Source organism: Bombyx mandarina, chromosome 16, assembly GCF_030267445.1.
Source record: "Bombyx mandarina strain Sakado chromosome 16, ASM3026744v2".
Taxonomy (NCBI): domain Eukaryota; kingdom Metazoa; phylum Arthropoda; class Insecta; order Lepidoptera; family Bombycidae; genus Bombyx; species Bombyx mandarina.
In genome coordinates this window covers 8,549,407-8,572,898 of record NC_143222.1, presented here as the reverse complement: position 1 = coordinate 8,572,898, position 23,492 = coordinate 8,549,407, and the positions used below count along the sequence as shown (strand labels likewise).

At 34.5% G+C, this 23,492-nt stretch overlaps 5 protein-coding genes across 8 annotated transcripts in view; 3 read left to right on the top strand and 2 right to left on the bottom strand.

Annotated features, from left to right (window-relative positions):
* The first annotated feature begins 38 nt into the window (after positions 1-38).
* Positions 39-2,758, top strand: LOC114250377 (zinc finger protein 593 homolog). Its single transcript, XM_028184232.2, has 2 exons — positions 39-271; positions 961-2,758. The coding sequence occupies exons 1-2, from the start codon at positions 160-162 to the stop codon at positions 1,296-1,298; spliced, it is 450 nt and encodes a 149-aa protein (XP_028040033.2). The 5' UTR covers positions 39-159; the 3' UTR covers positions 1,299-2,758.
* Tango2 (transport and golgi organization 2) lies at positions 961-9,033 on the bottom strand. 4 transcript variants are annotated; one of them, XM_028184230.2, is made up of 7 exons: positions 8,987-9,033; positions 8,566-8,712; positions 7,996-8,109; positions 6,907-7,027; positions 5,717-5,938; positions 5,163-5,261; positions 961-2,870 (listed from the first exon to the last, which is right to left on the bottom strand). In XM_028184230.2, the coding sequence occupies exons 2-7, from the start codon at positions 8,705-8,707 to the stop codon at positions 2,747-2,749; spliced, it is 822 nt and encodes a 273-aa protein (XP_028040031.2). In that variant the 5' UTR covers positions 8,708-8,712; positions 8,987-9,033; the 3' UTR covers positions 961-2,746. The 4 variants fall into 4 exon arrangements, with proteins under 4 accessions (XP_028040031.2, XP_028040030.2, XP_089590022.1 ...); XM_028184229.2 differs by having other exon boundaries at positions 8,847-9,019; XM_089733896.1 differs by lacking the exon at positions 8,987-9,033 and adding an exon at positions 8,789-8,953.
* On the top strand, positions 1,282-2,758 carry Slimp (Seryl-tRNA synthetase-like insect mitochondrial protein). The gene has a single exon (XM_028184228.2). The coding sequence runs from the start codon at positions 1,282-1,284 to the stop codon at positions 2,641-2,643; it is 1,362 nt and encodes a 453-aa protein (XP_028040029.2). The 3' UTR covers positions 2,644-2,758.
* A 2,797-nt stretch (positions 9,034-11,830) lies between the features above and the next one.
* Positions 11,831-23,133, top strand: LOC114250369 (uncharacterized). The gene is made up of 11 exons (XM_089733881.1): positions 11,831-12,222; positions 12,288-12,561; positions 13,279-13,441; positions 13,936-14,012; positions 14,569-14,699; positions 14,767-14,912; positions 15,029-16,008; positions 16,864-17,027; positions 18,366-18,475; positions 19,452-19,556; positions 22,899-23,133. The coding sequence occupies exons 1-11, from the start codon at positions 12,190-12,192 to the stop codon at positions 22,927-22,929; spliced, it is 2,214 nt and encodes a 737-aa protein (XP_089590007.1). The 5' UTR covers positions 11,831-12,189; the 3' UTR covers positions 22,930-23,133.
* Positions 22,856-23,492, bottom strand: part of LOC114250389 (Fanconi anemia group J protein homolog) — a 94,782-nt gene continuing 94,145 nt past the window's right edge. The window contains 1 exon segment of the mRNA XM_089733880.1: positions 22,856-23,226. Coding sequence (XP_089590006.1) covers positions 23,140-23,226 — 87 coding nt within the window. The 3' untranslated portion in view covers positions 22,856-23,139.

Here is a 23,492-nt window from a genome sequence, read left to right as displayed (position 1 = left end):
ATATAAAAGATTAGGCTGCATGGTATGATACCTTTGCCTTTCCAATTGAAACAATAAAACTACTACTACCGTTTCGCAAAGTCGTTCGTCAGCTGTGTGTGATAACGTAGTGATTACTTGCTCAGTGGTGTGTGTTGTGTGAACCGTAATCAGACCGACATGACATATAAGCGCAAGAAATATCATTGTGGCGACACACATTTAAAAAAGCGGTGGAGAGTGCGTAACAGAAACAAAGATTTGGATGAAATAGACCAAGATTTAAAGGAAGGTTTGTCTTATTTATATAGCTAAAACTTGGAAAACACGTGTATCTTCTTTTTTTTAGGTTAGATGAAAGTTTATTTTATAGAGTTCCGGAGCTTCGACCATTTCCAAATAAATCATCTTAGAACATTGACCCACTGGCACTCATATATTTCCACGAAAAATGAAACGTTAATACTAAATCCACATCTGGCAGTTGAAGATTCCGTAAAAAATTAAAAATAATTCAGGACTACTCTTAATAACAATACTGCATAATAAGGCAGGGTAATTTTCTATGTATACGGATACATAATGAGATGTATACAAAAGTTTGGACGTTTCTGCCTTGCAATTATTGTAGATATTGTATTGTCAGCAATAATACATTGTTTTACCTGGAATTTTGTCCCAACATAATGAGATATACATTTCTACTGGCATTATAACTAAGATGTTAAATTCCCATCAAGCTAAAAATTTGTTTAGATAAATAAAGAAAACTGCAAATTTAAATTGTCTAAATACTTTTTATTATTATTCTGACACTGATTGAATGATTTGCTTTTGCATTACGTTCCACGTTGGTCTGAACTGTATTGTTAAATTCAAAAAAGACAATTACATTCATTGTACAAAATCATTATTCTTAAGAATGCTATTTGATGGTTTTAGTGATCAATTTATATTAAACTTTAATTTTTGATGTTTCAGAAAATGCTGAAAAATTACTGAACCAAAAAGTTGATTTAGATCTGCCAGGAGCAGCACAACATTACTGTCTACATTGTGCAAGGTATTTCATTGATGAACAAGCTTTGAATGATCATTTCAAGACAAAAGTCCATAAACGGAGATTAAAAGCACTCGAGCTTGAACCTTATACTATAGAAGAGTCAGAGAGAGCTGCTGGCCACGGGAGTTTCAAAACAGCAACAAAACGAAAAATTGTTTCACAAAATATTGAGAAATCTCAAACAGATGAAGATGGTGATGCTATTTTAGAGGAAAGTCCAAACAAAAAGAAGAAAATTGATGACAATGATATATAAAACTCATTTCTACACACTGTTCAAAACACGAAACCTATTGGTAACCCCAAAAAGATATTCAGCTCTTTTCATCAATGGTGCCAAGGCAACAGAAAATTATGTTTATGTCACTCCTTATTTAGACTTTCCAGAAAAATTTCAGAACATAAATAATATAAAAGATGATTTGAAAAAAAGGAAATATAATTATAATTTTGAAAAATTAGAAGAACTTTGGCACTTTTATGAGGAACTGAAACAAAAAAGAAATCAATATGAACAACAAAAAGATCGACTAGCTAATGAATTAGGGAAGATAATAAAAAATGAGTCTGAAAAAGAAGCAATTAATAAGTTAAAATTGCAAATCACATTGATTAAGGATGATATTAGGAAGATAAAAGCACCTCTATGGTCAGCTGAAGAGGCAGCTGTTGTTGAAGCACTGAAGTTACCAAACAATTTGCATGATAAAACCCCTGAAAGTGACAGTCAAATAGTGTACACACATTTAAAACCTCCAAAAAATGACAAGAATCACATAAAAATTGGTCAAGATCTCAATTTAATAACTATTAAAAACAATGAAAACTACTATCTAAAAGGAGATGCAGCAATATTTGAACTAGGAGCTAAGTTTTTATTCAGTGACATTTTAAAGAAAAATAATTTCATACAATTCTCAAATCCTGATTTTGTGAAAAGTGTCATTGTTGAGGGCTGTGGCATCAACCACACTAATCCTGATACAGTATTTATACTGCATCATAATGAAGATACTCAAATTAATTCAGACAGTAGACTTCATTTAACAGGTGGTGGTTCATTGTGTTCTTATATGGCATATCATGCTAAAAATGTTTTGTATCCAAAAGTATTGCCTCTTAAGTATTTCAATATGGGTAGACAATATGTTCCAGTTGCATCTGATTTTAATAGTCTTTTAACAGTTAGTCAAGCTGCAGTTGTAGAATTTTTTGCAGTCACAAAAGCTGCTACAGATATAAATGAAATGTTGGATAATTTGATAGAAATTTTGAAGCAATATTACAGTAGGTTTGATTATCATTTTCGGATAAGTATGACAGCTGCTCATCAGCTTAACATGTGGGAATCTTTGAGGTTGTCTGTGGAAATGTATTCCAGCTCCCAACAAAAATATGCTACCATAGCAAATGTATCCTTAAGTGGTGACTTCATTAGTAAGAGGCTGATGTTTACATATGTGGATAATAAAGTTACAAAATTTCCACATATTCTGTCAGGTACATTGTTGAATGTACCAAAATTTTTGGCTTGTGTTTTAGAGCAAGATAATGACTTTTGTGTTCCAGATATATTGAGACCTGAAAATTGGAGTTTGTAAAATATAACTTAAACAAAATGTAATAAAATGAATACACAGATTTTTTTTGAACCATTGTTATATATTTATAACTAAAACTTGAACAACAAAATAAAAACAATTATCACAGGTCAAATTGGTATTTATGTTTTTCCCACTTGGGTTCTATTTTATCAATTGATGATTTCATGGATATTTCGTGTACTTCTAAATGACCAGTTTTCGTGAGAAGCAATATAGTTTGCGCCCTGAAAATAATTCACAATTACTTTTCCTTCTTTTTTTGCCTACCCACTTCCAGTAACCTCGAGGGGGTAGGCTGACTTTTATTTATTGTTCTCGTAGGTAGATGAGCATACAGCCCACCTGATGATAAGTGGTTACCGACGCCCATGGACTTCAGCAATGCCACAGGCAAAGCCAAGTCGCTGCCTACCGATAAGTACTCTCCACAAGCCTCGTTTGAAGGACATGTCATAGCGTTCGGGAAAAACCGTAGAGAGGAGCTCATTCCCAAGCCAGTTGTACGTGGCAAGAACGTACGTACCGAATGTGTAGGTCAACCTGGGAGAATTTGCTAACATTAGCCCTAGCAAAGGCAGTGCTTCGGTGAATCGACCACCGGATTGGAATCGCGACCTACTAAGAAAATTCGACAACTATCCTTAAAGCCTAATCACAGTGGAAAGAACGTGAAACATTTCCGCCTATCCTGTACAGATTTCTGTTTTTATGAGCGTTTTTAGTATTATTTTCAAATTTAAATTATTTTATTAAGTCTACAACATGTAACATATTTAACGCACACCCTCAAACACCCCAATTAGACTTTAATAGTATAAACGCTATGCATACACCAAATATTATTTATATGTGCGATAACATTGATTATTTGTGAAATTAGTTATTCCCATTTCGTGGAAATAAAATGGTCACCGATTCACACTCCGCTGCGCACGCACACACAGACACCTACTCGCCGCGCCCCTTGTTCAATGTACTTTAATTACCGTTTTCGTATTTGTTGTTTTATTTTAGATAATACTGCAATGTCACTTTTCACTTTATCAAAGGCGGTTATTATCTTATTCTTTAGTTCTTCGGCACTTATTGTCTGTGTGTTATAAACTAGCGATTTAATTCGCCCCCACAAAAAAAAGTCGAGAGGCGTCAAATCAGCTGATCTAGGAGGCCACTGACCGAAAAGACATAGCGAAATACGGGAGATATTTTATTTGCACTATCACTTGACCTCTTATCGATAAGGTGGACGCGGCGTGACTGACTTGTCAAAAATATTTTGTTGACTTCGTTGTTTAGATTTTTCTTTGATCACCGCCGACGCAGCCGCGTCGCCGCGAACATCGGGATTAGCCTGCCGTTTATTGTAAGAATATTAAGCCGACGAAAGAAAGGGATAGTATTTATTTTTGTATTACGTGGTTTTCTTTTATGTATTGCAGTGTTGCTGTGTGCCGGCGGTCACTGTTGGTATTGTGTGCGTAGGTATTTTATTTTGTAATAGACTATTAGTCTTGAAATAAGTATCAGATTTCTTTAATTAAATAATATTTTTTTTTACTAATTAGATATTTCATTTTAAAAAGTCTTAATACCCTGACTTACGTTCCATTTTCGTTTCTATGAACTGTTTAGCTAGCTGTGTAGGGTGACTGTAATATACTTAGTTTTAACTAAATTTTAGAAAAAAAAATTGGTACATAAAAAACAATCAAAATCGATCCAGATTCCGATTCTGAACAAATTACTTTCAGGGTGTGCGTTAATTATGTTACATGTTGTATATGTTGCGTGAAGTCTTTTTTTTCGAATCTTTTAATTTTTTTGATAACCAACGCTGTTGAAACTAAGTATTTAGTATTAGTAGGGCTGTATTGAATTTATTTTGTTGCAATTAATGTATTTCAACTTATCTGTATTATTTTATTTATGCACGTAAATGTTATATTTCTTTGACCTGATTGAATTATTTACAAAACAACAACAAAATTTATTGATATTGATGATATACTCATTAGTAATATGTACTTCTATAGACATAGCCTTAAATGTTGAAAGGCAACCTTTTTTCCCCTGCCTAAGCTGATAGCCTTTAGAGGGTTTTTCAGCGTAACCTTAACTAGTAGTTGAGCTCACGGGGCTCAAACCTGACGACGTTGCTAACACGAACCCTAGCAAGAGCCGTGCTTCGCAGAATCTACCACCAGATCGGAAACGCGACCCACTGAGAAGATCCGGCGAGAAACTCAGTGGGCTGTGTCTGTGGGTTTATTTACTCGTCGAGCCCTTCGTCGCAAGCGACGGGTTCGACGAGAACGATGACCGGTGCTTGAGGTACCTAAAAGCACTATTAGTGGATCGGGAAGATCCGAAATGACGTGTTTTGGGCGACGTCGACTGCTTCCCATTCCGTCCGCAGGATCGGGAATGAGCAACCTTTAAGCACACATATTAAAAATACAGTAACACTAAAACAAGTATGTTGTTATCTTCAAAAATAAGTGAATTTGGCATCTTACCTCGTTCCATATCTTTCTTCAGGTACACAAACAAATATAGAACTTAATTCTTCATATAAATTAGGCCTACGTTCATGTAGTTGGGCGTCAGGTAGATGCCTTAAAAGCAAAACAAAATTTTACATAAAATTTACAATAAATTTCAAAGTACTTCAAATTGTGGAAAATGCATACATACATGTGGTTTCGATCGACTTCACGATTAAAATATCACATACACTAACCGAGCCCGTAAAATTAGATCTTTGTAATTAAAAATTACTGGTCGAGAGGCATCATATTAGGAGGTTTTGCTGTGTGGTGTTTACCTATACAATATGAAATTTCGAATTCACGTGTCAAGGCGAGTGGCGACATTTACTTTGTGATTTCTATTCGTTCCATTCAGTATTAAGTACTTAGGCTGTGAAAATCGTCCAAACATTTAACAGAAAAAAAATTCAACAGAGACTGGAAAATGAAATGTATATCTAGAGTTCCACTTTCACTAGCCTTATATTGATGATACTTTACTCTGCAACTAGAAGTTAACAAACTAGAAACTTATATTGTACCTTTCATTACACTTCAAGAGTGCAGTCAATTCTTCTAAGAGTTTGCTTTTCATAGAAATTTTATTGAGTCCTTTACAAATATCATGCATTTTAGTAAGGCCGGCTTCAACTTTTTTCAATGGCATATCAGGTAAACTATTTCCGAAACCCAAACAAGGATCTGTATGTGTTGTTATTTTGTTTGTGACATTCGTGAAGCTATTTATGACTGGCGTGGTGTTTCTGAAAACGAGCGGGGAAATGAAAAGGCATTTCAGTCTGATTGTTTTAGAACAAGTTTGATATTTTCGATTTTTTTTATCGGAAGGAAGTTGGCGTAATTTTTTTTTTAATTAAGCGATATGCCATTATATTAGCTTTCAGTGGATTCAACGACCACTGATGACGTCATAGTGCAACAATTTACATGCAAATAATTTTTTGAAGTGAAAACTTCTTTAGAATCGTTGTGATTTCAAACCGGATGCAACGGAAAAAACGACAGGTAAGAGACACAAATACAAAAATGTGTAGGATGAAGCCAGCAAAGAATGAGACAGAAATATACATACTATTTAATACAGCGCCATCTGTGAGATTTTTTAATAGTAACTTGTGTATGAAAGCTCTTGTAGTGAATTTTAATTTAGGATTATACGTGAAATTAAAATATCAATTCACAGAGGGCGCTACCTTACAATTATTTACTAATGACAAAATTTTACATATACTTATGACGTTTAGGATAATTGTATTTTAATTTTGGAAGGTTTCACTTCTACCACGTGTGAATTGCACACATTTTGTTTTTTTTGTATTAATTATTATAAATATTGCCAAATTAGGATGTCTTTTTTAATTAATAGAGCAAATTGGAAGCAATTCTTTAAGCAAAAAAATTACAATAAAGTGGATATTTTAGGTTTTCTAGCAAAATTTTTTTTTTTTTTTTTAAATTAATTAAAAGTTAACTAATAGTAATAAGTGTGGAGCAATTACGGATTCTAATAGAGCATTTAAAGAGCAATTAATTGGCATATCGTTTAATAAAAATATATATTCTACGCTAACTTCTTTCCGGAATTTTTTATTATTATTTTTATTCTATGTATGGTTGTGTGATTACGTAAAATCGCCACGTAACGTCGTGTAATCACAGAAAAGCATCCCAAATATTGAGAATATAGAATAATTACTGGACTGAAACCTACCCAAAGTCAATTGCTACAAAAATGAAATTATTACATTCTTCAAAATAAGATTTCATTTCTTGAACAAATGATGCAGCCTTTTTTTTACTTTTCACAAATTCTGCTACAATTTTGCCTCTGCCTGTTGAACAAAATGAATTATAAAAAATAGTAATAACAAAGAGAATACATTTAAATTATTCTCTCTTGTTCCAGATGGATAGATGGGTCACATGATGCTAGGTTATCATGATATTGAATGTGGTCACTCTAGGGAACCTCCCACCCTTCAAATTAGAATACCTGAATGTTTGATGGCATCAATAGGCAGGATAATGGTATCTACCAATATACCTAGTCAGGTCATAAATTCTGTCACATGTTTAATGTAAAATAATTGAAACAAGTTTAAAGAAACAAGTTTAGAGAAAATTTATAATTTTGTACATGTTTTTACTGGTGGTAGGACCTCTTGTGAGTCCGCACGGGTAGGTACCACCACACTGCCTATTTCTGCCGTGAAGCAGTAATGCGTTTCAGTTTGAAGGGCGGGGCAGCCATTGTAACTATACTTTAGAACTTATCTCAAGGTGGGTGGCGCATTTACGTTGTGTCTATGGGCTCCAGTAACCACTTAACACCAGGTGGGCTGTGAGCCCACCTGGTGTTAAGTCGTCTACCCATCTAAGCAAAGAAAAAAATGGCTAGGGCACCACAAATTAAAAATTTTATTACCATTTTTGAGCTAGTTAATTTAAATCATATAGTATTATTTCAAATGTTGAAGCTCTGGGTATGTGAAAGAAAGTCAAACCAATAAACAATACATTGGCTAGTTTGTGCAAGAGAACTATCTTTCTCACTCATGCTCCTCTGTCTCCAAAATGGTTGACTCACCAAAGCTAAACATAGCCTTCTCTGGGTTTGTTTTAGTATCATAAGATAGAGGGTTGGTCATAAAAGGCTTGTAAACATTACGTAGTTAAAAAATTTACAAACTATTTAATTTTTATAATTTTCTCTAATCTTATACTTATTGATTTATTTAGTCAGTTTTATTGATAGTCTTATTTTCATATTACTTAATTAGGAGTATTAATCAAAAATTACTTTTTGCATTTTTCTTTGGTGTATTTGGTAAGTTCAAAAGTACTCCCATTTTCTTTCTGAGGGTAGACACAGCAAGCCATGTCCCTCCTTCACAGCCCCCTTCTAAATCTAATCCTGTAACATGTAAACATTATTGTAGAATCCTAAGAGTTACTTATAATATTAGTAATAAGCAATTTTGTAATTTAAATACTTAATGTTTTTTTTTTCATATCAAAATAAAAACAACGTATTCCAATTTAAAAAAATAGGTCAATGGTGAATCTATTGGTACTGATATTTAAATATCAACCAATACTGGTGCACAATATTGTTTTACTGGTACTTAATCAGACGTTATTATATAATACTAAAATATTATAAATTATATAGTCTTAAAGATTATAAAAATAAAACATATAAATACCTACTAGCAGTAACTTAAACATATATAGACTTCTCATCATCAACCTAGTTTTACTCTGCTGGACAAATGCTTATCAATCAACACCAAACTATAGACTCTTAACTCTTAATATAAAATAATAAGTATATTATTAAAATAAATGGTATAGTAGGTATTTCCCAAACCTCCAATGATATTTGGATTGTCTTTCCAAGGCGCAAGTTCTGCAGAAGGTCGATCATAAAATTCATCTCTATTTGTTGCCACTATCAGACTGTAGTCACTGTCTGCATCATAGCTTCCATTGTATACGAATAATATACACATAGGTACTGAAAATATAAAATAAGTTTGTTCTACACTATTTTAATGAATTTTAAGAAAATATTCATACAATTCATTCTTTACCTCTTGTTTGTAGATAGCAAACAAGAGGTAAACAATGAAACATATTCAATTTCATTACTTGAATAGCAATGTTATTGTTAAGTATTATAATTATTTTAAGCTTCTTCTTTAATTCAATTGTTTTGTAATAACAATTGATAATATTTTACTGGGGTAATTTACTCTTAAACTCTTAAATATTTTTAAAATTAGACATACATGTAGTCTGTAATATATTAAGTGTATAATCTATGCTGTAGTCTGTACCCAACATTAAGTGTTAACGGTATATGGACTTTTTGGCGGGAACGCGAGGAGTGAAGTTGTGTGATTTGTTTTATTTTATCTATTTAGTGTCTCTTCAGGTTTAAATGTGTAATAATGGTGCTTTATTAACTGTTTAATATCTGTGAAAGTGCACAAATGTGGGAAAATGAAACAAAGCTGCTGGACGTAACTTCTCGGGTTCCTCCAAAAAGTCCACTGAAAAAATCTCAGTAAATGACCACCATTTTACTGCGATTATATTTCATCCCATATCATCTCATTTCATTAAATTTCATCCCAGTTGATTAATGTCTCAAATTAATCATCTTCATTTCATTTCACTCCATATTATCATTTTTCATAAAATTAAGAAAATAAAGTAAAATAAGACATGACTTAAAAGTCTTAGTTACCAGGTCATAAAATCTCTTTAAAAAAAAAATTTACGGTATATTTTCACTATCTCTATGAAATACGTTACCGTAAAATGGGGCGATTAGGGACAAATTCCAACTTTATGAGCCATTTTAAGGTAGTTGTTGATGTATATAATGCTATATCAGGATCAAAATGATTGAGTCTTGGGGGCATCTTTGTTGTGTAATTTAAAATTATGCAACTAGCATTCCAGTTTAAGCAAAAAATGCAAAAATAGGTGTAATCCCTATTTACCCGAAAATTGCGGTTAATTGGGACGAAATGAGAAATTTGCTAGGGCTGGCACTACTTTTATTTTTATATATAGTTTTAATTTATTTATTTATTTAGTTGCACCAACAAAGTGATAATCAATAAAAAAAATTGAAAAACTGACAAAAGTACATGGCAGACATCACCTCAATTATAGGTGCAATCGACAGTGCATTAACAAAATATATATATATATATATATAGTGGGCTTTCTTAGAAACGGTTTATATTTCTCCGTTCTTGGTAAGTACTTAGGGGCTGATATTTCTATCTGGGTTAAGAGATTAGGTGATTAGGTAGGTAGATTAGGTTATTCCATGGATTAATCAGATGAATACCCCCACTCTGAACAAATATTAAATATTATATTATGTATTACTTAGACATTTTTGTCCACCTTGAGATTTCATTGATCTTATTACATGTCTCTGCAAAATCGACTTACTTATATTAAATTGCTTATCTATTTCAATTAAAGACTTATTCCCAATTTCACTTCGAATAAACCAGATTTTTACCAACAAATTAAAAAAATATTGTTATAACTACATAGACAACCCTACAAACCTGTACCTATTTATACTTAGCTCGTTTCCATTTCACGTATTCTCATCCCAATTGACCCCTTTTTCGTTGTTATTTGTACCTAAGACGTCCCCAATATCCCCAAAAACAACAGATTTTTACATGTATTTTTATTTAATCAAATACATTAAAACCAATAACAACTGAGACTTTCCTTTAATATATATGCTGGTTCAAACACTAAATAACGTTTATAAATCATAGTCGTCTTCTATTATTATCAAATAAATAAAAGAGATCAAAGTTTCTAGCACTAAAATAATTACCACCACAGGAAGTTAATTTGAAACGCGATTTTTTATAAGTTAGCAGCTATTATCATGCATATTCAGAGTTGTTTTGTGAACTTTCAACATTCTACTATTAAACTACAAAAAATGGAAGATTTTGCAACGAATATAAAACTTATATTGAGCGTCGAAAGATTTTCCCGGTTTTTTCCCGATTCGCCTCTCAATCCCTAATCGCCTCATTTTACCGGTACGTATTTTACGATCACAAAAACGGCTTTTAAACTCTTCTCAATAATTTAGCTCTAAATTCGGAAGTCGGAAGCAAAGTGTATAATCTATGGTACAGTCCCCTAGCGGCAAACGTAGGGACGCTGTGTTGGAATTTGAATATGAAAGTAATGGCAGGGAGCACTTGACACATAAGGTTACAGATTTCGAATATTGGAATGCTTAGATATTTAAATGTTTAAAACAGATAATTATCTTAAGTGATGATAATGACTTCTCATCTAGACACGGTCAAAGCAATATCTAAGAGTTATACAAAAATAAATATTATAAGAGGAATTTTTAATTGCTCCTCTATTTAAAATTCAAGCAAACTAAATCTCCCAACTAACAATCCACTGCATATCAGATAAATGACTGCGTAACAAATTAATTAGGTACTTGATTACCTAAACATATTTTATTAAAACACGTTTAAAATTAACCAAAATCAGATGACAGTTTTAGACAGATTAGGTAACAGTTTTATTTACAGAAATTCTGAAAAAGATACAGAATATAGATTCAGATAAGAAAGATACAGAAAAGGTACAGGAAGTATGTTGCAGTGTACTATTAACAATATATGATTAAAGCAAATATATAAACACAATAAATAAATTTAAGCCGTTTACTTGTAATTTGAAATCAGTATATGATTTATATACCATTATTTAAACAATAAAGTCGTATTCAAAGTCTTAATTATATGCTAAAATGGCTCTACCACCATTTATATTGCTGCTGTTCCTCGACACAGCAGCTTGCCTGTGGTCGTGCCATAACTGATGTTTGTGAGCAGTGGTAAATAGTCACACCAAGAGAATATTTGTTTATTTATTAATTCTAACATACAATTTAGTCTTCTTCAGAAACGGTTTCAATACACTCTATTTTAAGATCTATATTATTTTATTTTCATTATTATTTTATTATTACTATTTTAATACTATTTTACTATTACTATTATATATTATTTAAATAACATGGGATATTTTTTAAGCAAAAAAAATAGGAACTAGAATATCGTTGGGCTAGCTTTTGGGGTTCTTTTAAAAATACCATCAAGTTTTAAGCATATTTTCTATTGTAATCAGAGATTTTATTTCATTTCTCTTTCAAATTAAGAAAATTGTCTTTAATGTGTATTCTCATAATAAAAGACGACTTAGTGTATGGGTTATGCGCCCTTTGCTTGGCCAGGTTAACTATTTGGAACAATAAATCTATGAACGTCAGCCGAATGTCAATATTACTTATGATTGTCAATCAATAACAATTTCATTAATGGAAATTGGGAGTAAATATGTATTTTCGATTATGCTATTTTAGTTTACATAGATGTTAACATTTTTAAATGGAGGATTCATTCTATAAAAAATGGAAAACAATTTACCATTTTTCAGTTTACCAGTGCGTATTTTATGCAATGTAGTTCAAATACGGAAAGTACTTGTTTCACAACGATAATTTGATAGTTTGTAGATTCGCAGCCTTCGGAGTTAGATTATGGTAAATCAAAAGAAGAAGGCCTACTGGCTAATTTACACACGACTCTAGTATCTCAAGGTTCGTTGCTAAGCGAAGAAGATGTTTTGGCCCAGTTCCTATCTTTGGATGAACCATTGGAAGAGCCAGATCTGAATGGTCCTGCGACGTTATGCTGTGAAATATGTAAACGAAAATTCGACAATGCCAAAAAGTATTATGGACATTTGCGAGTACATTCCAAAAGCAATACTTGGTTGTGTGGTATGTAGTAATAGTATTTATTGAGTTTAATAAACTGTAATACTCTTGAAAGCTATTGATAGTTGTAGAATTATAGGTAGCGACTAAGCTGTGCCTATAAAATTGCTGACATTCATGAGTGATGGTAACCGCTCACTATCAGATTGGCCATATGCTCATATTGGCAATAAATAAATAAATACAACCCATTGACAGGCTTTATTAAAGGGTGTACATAATACATTCAATGGAAATTGAGAGTTATTGGATATTCAACCAACAAGGCCATCAAGAAAACAAGAAAACGTCTTAATAAATTAATAATAAATAAGAGATTAAACCATAAAACTAGTTTAATTATGTATAAAACTACTTACCTTTATTTTGTTTACATTTTTCATTATAGATACCACAATTTTCGTTTATTTTAATAATAATGAAGTTGTTCATTATGCCGTGTTCCATCCTTAGATAGGAATCAATTATTCTAATTTTCAAAATACAAAAAAAGTATATCTTTTTAGTAAATGCAATCTTAAGCAAAGCGAATTTTGAATGTCCTCTGTGAGTTAAATCTTAACATATAGAGGTTTTATAAAAATCACGAGCCTTATCACCTATCATTGTTTGTGAGGTTGGTATCCTCACATATAGTATAGAAGATAATTTCAGCAACTTCCAGTATTTTAAATTTAAATATTTCTTGTAACATTGGGTATATCTATTGAATATTTTCAGAGCAATGTCCTAATGCGAAATTCACGACAAAGCAACAGTTGATGAGACACAGTCTCATTCATAAGCCACTGGAGAGGGTATGGAGATGTCCTCAATGTCCACTGGCATTCGAAGCACTGTGGAGACTACAACAACATCTTTTTGCAAAGCATCTGGATTATAAGTTAGTTTTTATAATATATATTAGTATATAAACATAAAGAATACTAATAAAAAAGTATATATTTTATATCTGGTGTGTCCTGAAAAAATAGGAAGAAGGTACCTTTTTTTTATTCCTTAGATGGGTGGACTAGTTCACAGCCCACCTGGTGTTAAGTGATTACTTTAATACTACAGGGCCCAGAACACGCTATAATGTGGAATTCACGAAAACTAAGATCCAGGTGGAAATCTATATTAAACAAATGAAATTATTTCAATGTTATGATAGAACAAATAGACATTTAAAAAAATATTTATACTTTTTCACAATGTTACCAAATGTAATAAAATAAATTTCGAAATAACGATTACACCACATATTGTGTTCCGGTGGAATTATAATGAATGTAATATGCTGTGGGCACATTTGACCGAATAATGAAGAATGTACAATGTTGTTGAAATGATGATATCTAAATGTCTGGATTATATGGAAATAAAATTTGATTTCAGACCGCACAAGTGTGATCAATGTACAAAGACATTTGACAAAAAATCCGATCTTAAGAAGCATATTAGTGTGCATACAGGTAAGGTTTTACACTCTTTTTTTAGACGTGCAGGGTTTAAGATAACATATTATTATATAATATGACCTATACCCATTTGAACTACATATTTGCGCTGACATCTGACATTAAAGAAGAAGCAAATCAGATATATCGTCTTCTCGCATTAAAACTGTATAATCTCAAATTTACTCATTTTACAGGAGAGTGTTTTAAAGGTTTATCATGTGATATTTTTAATATTAATCATCTTTGCAACAATTATTTTTTATTTTTTACCAGTTACATTATCTGTCTTTTAAAGTAAAATAAAAGTATGTATTAATTTTGTTAATAGTAGTCAAAACATAGGAAAACTAAAAAAAAAAACTAAAACTAAGCTACGCTCTTTTGACAGTATTTATGAGAAAAATATTGATGATACCAAATGATTCCGCATATTAACTCAATTTCGAATATTTTTGGAAATTGTACACTTTTAATGCGAAAAGACGATATGTGCAAGAAAAGTTAGTTACTCTATAACTCAATAATGACTTATCCATAATTTATTTATTGACATTAAAGATCTTTTCAGGGGAAAAGAAACATGAGTGTCCCGTTTGCAAGGCCAAGTTTAATGATAAGTCCAATTTCAACAGACATACGCTTCTGCATACAAATACACAACCATTTTGCTGCCCTGGGTGCGGTAGTAGGTTCAGACAGGTGAATTTAAAAAATAAAAATTTATGTTTCGTTTAGTGTGCCAGTAAAAAAAAGTTTTTGTTTGTAGTTGGCATCAATGAAACGTCATTATCAAAATTGTAAAAAATGCAAGGGGTTGAATGAACTCGGTGATAAAACTGTCAGAAAGAACTACTGCAGGATCTGTGGAATGTCATTCCAATACAGAAGCGCTTTGTTAGAGCATTGTGTTCGGTAACTATGTAACAATAATAGTTTAATATATATATCACATATGTATGCCTTTTTAACACAGACTTTGTTTTTCAATAAAAGCAAAATAAAAAGATTTTTTCTGTAATGTATTACAGCGAACACCCAGATGGAAAGAAGTCAAAAAAGAACATAGATGGCTTAAAGTTAAAAAAAGAGCCCGGGAAATTTAATAAAGAAAACGAGAAAGACGCTTCCAATATGGTACACCCGAAGCCGGTCAGCAGACCAGAGGATAATATCATGGACGATATACTCTCCGCGGAAGATGACTACGTCACTCTCACAACGCCCGATGAAATCATCAATATCTTCAATCCGCCAACCGACGTGAACAATACAGACGACATGACCCAACTAGAAGAAATAGACGACGAACTGCTGTACAATAACATCGACTTTGATAATTTTAAAGCCGGCCACATGTTTAATTTGAACACGAACGACATGGACTACAATGTCGACACTATGCCTAATGGCGAGATATTGTTTGATTTCGTCGACGGTAAAAGTATCGATAATTTGCCTGAAGAGTTACTAAAAGCTGCGGAAGAGTTACCGGATAAACCTGAAGAAATGTTCGGGGCCAATGAGAATGAATGTTCGATTATATTCGAGAGTGATGTAGATCTCGAAGCCAGTAAGACTCTAGCGGCCAATCTAAATCAACTCATAGGAGAGAACAACGTTCAGTACATATCTACTGAAGACGACGACACCTTCGTCATAAGCTTGAGCAGCGAAATCAACGCCGAATTGACTGAAATGCTGAACAACATTGGTGTGGGAATGAACAGCGAAACTGTAAACTCGAAAGCTGACGAAACTGCGGAAGCGGTCAGCAACATACCCGCTATGGAGTCCATGGTCAGCGAACCGATAGTGGTCGAAATCAAACAGAAGCCGACGGCCGTCACCGCTCAGTCGCTCTCATTGACACAAAATAAAATGCCCAATTCAGAAACGAAACACGGTGAATTGAAAATAAAAGGCATTAAAGGGAGGAAACTGTTTATATTCGCTTGCAGAATTTGTAATAAAGTGTTTAACAAAAAAGACAATTATACATCGCACATGGGTGAGTATGTTTTAGAATTTTTTTCAAATACATAATAGCGACATCTCGTTTAAGACGTTGCTAGATTGAGAGCCGCAAAAATCATGTAATGATAAGACTTGTAAATGCCAATTTTTTTAATAGCAATAGTGTCATTTTATTTTTATAATTGGAACTGTATTCGGAATCATCTGCTTAGCGAAGATCATTCTAGAAGTCTCGAAAAATAAATTGTTCCGTTGCGTAATGTATGTTACGAACTTTATATTGACTTTTAAATTATTTGTTATTCGTAATTTTCACATTTGATTTCGATCGAAATCGATAGTGGTCAGTACGGTTTCGTTCCGAGCCGACAATAGATATTAGAGTTGTGCATATTTTATCAATAAAATCATAGAAGAAACAAAAAAAATCTTTAATAAATTCAAGGAATAGTTTGCAAAATTAAAATGACATTTGTATGAGAAACTTTTTATTACTTCCCGAAAGCTATGACGTCATTCGTCAAACGAGTCCTAGGCTCGTAGCTGTGTTGTTCTTTAAATAATGTACTTGCCCGCTTTTGCTAAAACTATAATATTGTTTTTTCACGTCATTACGGATCCTCCCGATCTATTAACGGTGCTTTTAGGCACCTCAAGCACCGTCACCGTCCGCGTCGAACCCGTCGCTTGCGACGAAGGGCTCGACGAGTGAATTAACCCACAGACACAGCCCACTGAGTTTCTCGCCGGATTTTCTCAGTGGGTCGCGACGTTGTCAGGTTAGAGCTCCAACAGCTCACCTACTTGTTAGGTTACGCTGGCATAGCTTCTTAAGGTAGTAAGGTAAGGTAAGGAATATAAGTAAAAATGAGTATGTATGTATCCGCAGCCATCCACGAGCCGGAGCTGTGTCGGCACGTGTGCGCGGTGTGCGGCCAAAGGTTCGGATACCGGTCCACGCTAAACAAGCACATGCGCGCCGCACACGAGCCGCGCACGCACACCGCGCACTGCTGCCACTACTGCGACCGGACCTACACCGCCGCCTGGATGGTTAGCTCCCGACTGTTCTATAACATTTACTATAACTTTTTTTTTATTGCTTAACTAGCGACCCGCCCTCGCTTCGCTTCGGAAACTGTAATTTATTATTGATTTCTCCACTATTTAATGGATGTTATTATACATATAAACCTTCCTCTTCAATCACTCTATCTATTAAACAAAACCGCATCAAAATTCGTTGCGTAGTTTTAAAGATTTAAGCATACATAGGGATATAGGGACAGACCGGACGTCTTATCCCTTAGGCCACGACGACTTCAAAACTTAGGTTCACCAGGACAGCCAACCAACTGCTCTAACATCGACGATCTATACTAGTGTAGACCAGTGTGCTTAGTGCGAGTTTTTTAACGTTCTGGATAGCGTAAAAGTTAACTCAAATTTGTGTGGAGTTGGATCGTTTGCCTACGTTTGCCGCTAGGGGCGCTGTTCCAACTCCACACAAATTTGAGTTAACTTTTACGCTATCCAGAACGTTAAAAAACTCGCACTAAGCACACTGTGCAGACGGGCCCGGATCGATTTCCGCTCGAAGTTCCTATCGTTTACCAGTGCAGTGGGAACTTTGCTAATGCCCTTCTTGAAGAAGTCAGGTGTACGGAAGGCAAAAAAATATTTAAAAGAATTTTGTACTGTTTTGTAATTATTCCTTCATGTTTCAAAATAATATAAAACCGTAGAATCGTAGGTGTTTGTTTAATAAAAATAGGAAGAGGGTAATTAAACAAAAGTAATAGATTATTAGAATTATTTTCTGTCTGTCTGTCTGTTTGTTTGTTCCACAACTCCGGAGCTACTGAACGATATTTTTATTGTTTTGGACATGTTGACTGTTTGATTTGGTACAGAAAATTACAATCGAAATCTTTAAAAAGTTATAATTTTTAAAAAAAAATTATAATTTACTTTGATACTTGTCTATTTTAGAAGTTACATAATAAATAAAATCTTCTTAAACACACTGAATAAATTTATCTTAATAAACTAAATTCAACTGTAAAATTTCATTTGACATTTTAAACTATAGAAATGTTTCTTTGTACCAAGAAGAACAGCTAACATTTGTAACTTTTCAGTGTGCAATATTTCTAGGAAATTTCGTTCAGAAACTTTGGTTAGTTTAATGCGTTTCGGTTCGAAAGGTGGGGTAGCCGTTGTAACTATACTGAGACCGTAGAACTTATGTCTCGAGTTGGGTGGCGCATTTACATTGTAGATGTCTATGGGCTCCAGTAACCACTTAACACCAGGTGGGCTGTGAGCTCGTCCACCCATCTAAGCCATAAAAAAAATTAGTAAATAAAATATTCGATATTAATGTTACAGTTAAAAGACCACATAAAATCTAAACACCAGGGTGTGATGCCCCACGCCTGCGACGTTAAGGGGTGCGGCAAGAAATTCTATAAAAAGAGCGATTTGGTTGTTCATAAAAGGTAAATTTAGTATATTGTTTATATTATATTTTTTTTTGAAATTTAATTTTCTCATTTGTTTTCTACCCAAACAATCATTCTAATTTCTCGACGAAAACAGCAGTTATTCCAGTGCAATACAGATTTCACCCGCTGAAGTCCACAGATATCACAATTATTAGAAAGCACAAACTGACTCCACAGACATCACCACAAATCAGACAGCGCAAACCGCACAGCACAGATAAATTATGGAGGGTAGAAAAAAAAGGAGCACCATCTCGGTATATAAAAATGTGTCCGCTGACAGGGAGACAATGAAGGTGGCGCCACAGTAGCAAGTGGAAAGATTTTAAAAACAGCACCATAAACTACCACACTTCACTCTGTTTAAAACTGCTTTAATATATTCATATTATTTCCGCTTTCTACACTAGCGCTATCTCGATGAGTCTTCCAACAATAGCTTGCTGTTTACAGACGAACACTTTTTCAATTTGTCCCCTATATAAGATGATGCTCCCTCTACGAAACATATAAAATTGTTACGCGCTGAGGGTTCAGGATAAATAAAATGTTCCACCAAAGTACAACTAAAAACTGTATTCAACACTTAAAACAATTAAACACTTCACAAACACTTTAAAACACTCAACAAACACTTTAAAACTCTCAATTCGCTTGTTCCACTTCGCTTCAGGTGATCCGTTCGCTGTTTCGCTTCGAGTAGTTCCGATTACCGACTGACTGCGTGCCATCTCAGCAACGCTTTTATAGCCGATACCGCATCCCTAGAATTATCGAGAATATTCCACACATCTCTAGTATTGTTTCCGCTATCTGACAATAGATGGCGTTGTACTTCTCGAGCGTTCTAGATACTGCTAGATTCTTCGATATTCTTTCGACTATTCGGCGATAGATGGCGTTACACGTACCGGCGTAACAAAAGAAATGCTCACGATACCTAATTTTATCCTTCATGTTTATTATCCAGGTACCACACCGGCGAGAGACCGTTCTCTTGTGGCATCTGCATGCGTTCGTTTCCCATAGTGTCGCATCTCAAACGTCACATTCGTTCCGTAGACTGTACAAAATCGTAAGTATTTATTTATAATACGCTTAATATATGTACATAAAAATTTAATAAAAAATTACTGATGGTAGGACCTTGTGAGTCCGTACGGGTAGGTACCACTGCACTGCCTATTCCTGCCGTGAAGCAGTGATGCGTTTCGTTTTGAAGGGCGGGGCAGCCGTTTTACCTTAGAACTCATATCTCAAGGTGGGTGGCCGCATTTACGTGGTAGATGTCTACGGACTCCAGAAAAAAAAAATTGAATATCTGAAATTACATACAAAATTATTTTGAATTCCCAAAAACAAGTAAATGATATATATGCTGCCGTTATTCCATAGGCTGACTATAGTAGAATTATTTTGTCCGTGCAGTTTGGGTCATAAAACACAGCCCGGCTAGGGCGGTGAGCATGTTGCTCGGGCGCAACGCCATTATCGATAAAACAAATGGGTCATCGAAGGCAGGTACACACATACGAAGGATGGTGAGAAATTGTTATGTTAGGAGTCATTTGTAATTTATAGTACTTTATGTCGATGACTAATGTGTTTTTATTGCATTCGTTCTCTGAATTTCTTTAGTGACACAATGGCTACTCCTTTGTTTTGTATCAAAACGGCAGAATTTATTCAAAATAATATTTGCACGTGTTGTTATCAACAATGTGTTAAAAATTTTCACTGAAATAAGAATAGCTCCCGAAAAGTTATAAAGTGTTAATTTCTGCCGTTGTCGTTAACTTGCTGCGGCGATATGTGGTGTAAGTGTTCGATTAGTGATTTTTTCTTTCATTTTTATCACTAACCCACCAAATGACAAAACTAAATACATGATCGATAACGCTTATTGACAACAATAATGCGCATCACTATGCCAGTCCATAAGGCTCGCGAGTGGAAGAGAGAGCGAAATACTCGCTTCACCGCTCCGATTTTTTATGACCGAAACTGCACGGACAAAATAATTCTACTATAGTTGAACACTACATACTCAAGGACACGATAATTCATGGTTACGTGAAACGCTTAAAAAAAAATACAGATGAACTAAAGAGAAAACCTTCATTAAATTAATTTAATTAAAATTGAAATTTGTGGACACCGTATCAAATATCATTTGCGAAATGATCGGCGCCCGCGCGCGTTTTGTTTCACGTCGTGTTTTTTTTATTATCAATTCACTTATTATTATTTTCTTTTAGCTTAGATACCTCACGGCCTACCCGGTGTTAAGTGGTTACCGGAGCTCGTGGACATCAACAAAGTAAATGCCGCCACCCACCTTAAGATGGAAGTTCTGCTTCGCTGTTTTACAGTACAACACCCGCCTCGCCCTTCGAACCGAACTTTGGGTTGACTGCTGTGATATACCTAGTCAGGTCATAAATTCTGTCACATGTTTAATGTAAAATAATTGAAACAAGTTTATTCATTATGTAACCATTCATATACCAAAATGAACTTAACAAAACATAGATTCTTATGACACTAAAGTTTATTCAAAATGACCTCCGTGATTTTGAATACAAGCCTTCAATCTGCACGGCCAGTCGTCTATCGCAGCACGAACGAGATCCATGTCAATATCGGCGGCTGCCTTAATCAAGGATGTCTTGAATGACTCCAAATTGGGATGAGGCTTTGAGCACGCCTTTTCCTCCAAGTGTTGCCATATCTTGTAATCTAACGGATTCAAATCTGGACTGGAGGAGGGCCAGTCTTCGTGCCAGATGAAGTCGATTTCACGCGCCGCCAGCCAGTCTTGTGTGCTCTTCGCTTTATGAGCTGGCGCCGAATCTTGTTGGAATACCCAGTGCCTGTTATAGAACATGGTATGAGAAACAGGTTCCACAAGGTTCATCAGGACTCTATTTTGATACACAACTGCATTCGTTTTTACACCTTTCTCACAAAAATGTACCTCTGTTAAGCCCCAATAAGAAACTCCCAACCATACCATGAGCGAGGAATGAAAATGACCTCGTTGGACACGCGGAATACGGTTGCTCGCTTCTTCACTACTGTGTGCGTACACCTTATCATTTTGTTTGTTGTAGCTCTCTTCTACGGTAAAAATTTTTTCACCCGAAAAAAGAATTTCCCGATATTTTTTCCCGCGTACCGCTTCAACAAAGCGCGGCATCTCTTTAGTCTCAGGTCCATTAGACGAGCATTCAAACGATGTCCTGTTTTTCTTCGATATGCCCGAAGCCCTAAGTCTTCATTTAACACCCTTTTCACCGTGGTTCTGCTTAACCCCATCTGAAGGGCCAACAGTTTCTGCTTACGTTTGGGATTTCTTTGAATTCGCGCCTTCACAGCTTTTATCACTGCTGGAGTCCTAACAGACCGAGGGCGACCACTTCTTGACCTGTCATCTACACTAGAGTCTTCATTGTATCGTTTGATGGTACGATAAACGAATCTTTTGGTTATATTAAAATTTTTCAGTATGTTAAAAATTTGAATTGGCGCGTAACCGCAACGATGCAACGCAATAACTGCAACACGGCCTTCTTTAAGCGTCCACTCCATATTTAAAAATAAGCAAAATTCTAAAAGTATACATTTTTATTTTCATGAACAATTCGAAATTCGAATTCAATAAACTTTTTTGTGGCCAGCATTCTAAAAGAAAAGTTTTTACTGTATGACAATACTTATGACCTGACTAGTTATTATATAAAGTGTTATGTAAGCGTGTTAAATTTTTCACGAGATTCGTGGCGGCAACATTAACGCCCGGCGGACAGAGCTAGCGGGAATTTCTTCCCGCTGATTTCAAAGTTCTTCTGAAAGTTTTTGTACTTAGTGTGGGGATTGAGAAGCGATGCTTTATTAAGGCACGGAATTTTAATTTAATAGAACGGTTGACGTACTCTTCATATCGAAACGTATGAGTGCTTCGTGACAAGGTTCAACAAACTTCGGTTTGAAGGGTGGGGCAGCCGTTGTAACTATACCGAGACCTTAGAACTTATATCTCAAGATGGGTGGCCCATTTACGTTGTGGATGTCTATGTGCTCCAGTAACCACTTAACACCAGGTGCACTGTGAGCTCGTCCACCCTTTTTTGCAAAAAAAAAGACAGTACGCGACGACGTGGAGACTTCAGACGGATGTGCAAAACTTATGTTTTTAAGAAAACTAGGTATTTAAGGAATTGTGAAGGAAGATGTCAGGATTTTCAATTGTCTTTGTAGGCAGCCGAGCATACGGCCCGCATGATTGTAAGTGGTCACCGTCACTCATAGAGGTCCTCAATGCCGGGAGCACAGTCAAGCCGCTGCCTATTGTATAAAAAAAAAGAACAACAATTTTCGGCTAAACATTTTTATTTATTTAAAATTTTTGTTACAGCTTAGAGAGAAAAGCGGAAATTCATCCATAGAGATCAACAACTAGCCACCTCAAAACATTATTTATTGTAGGTATTGAATCAATTTACAAAACCTATTCGCCTAATTAGTATTGATCTTCAAAATTGATCTAGTATTATAGTTAAAAAAAAAACATACATTGTCATTACATTTTATTAGAATAATTGATCATAATTTGATTAAAATAATAAAAATGAATAAATTAAGCAAAAAAATATATATTATTCTTTGCTCATGTTCTCCATGAATCGTGTGAGGCTGTTTTGTCTATGCATTAATTCGTCGAAGGTAAAATGGTTGTTTCCGAGCTGAAATAAAAAAAAAAATAGTTGTCTGTAAAGTCGGCTTATGGACGTTAGTTTTACGTCATAAGTCAGTAGCAGAACTATTCGAACTGCTAGGCTCTGACGTCACCCGAGAAGAGATAAATGTGTCACAAGTCAACGCTTGGGCCGATCGTGCCTCTCTATCGTTTGTTCAGTGCTCTCGCTGCACGCTCAGGTTCAGGCGGAACGTGACACTTTTTCTTGCGTGCAGCCGGTATTCATTGATTTATATGACCGTTATCACGTGA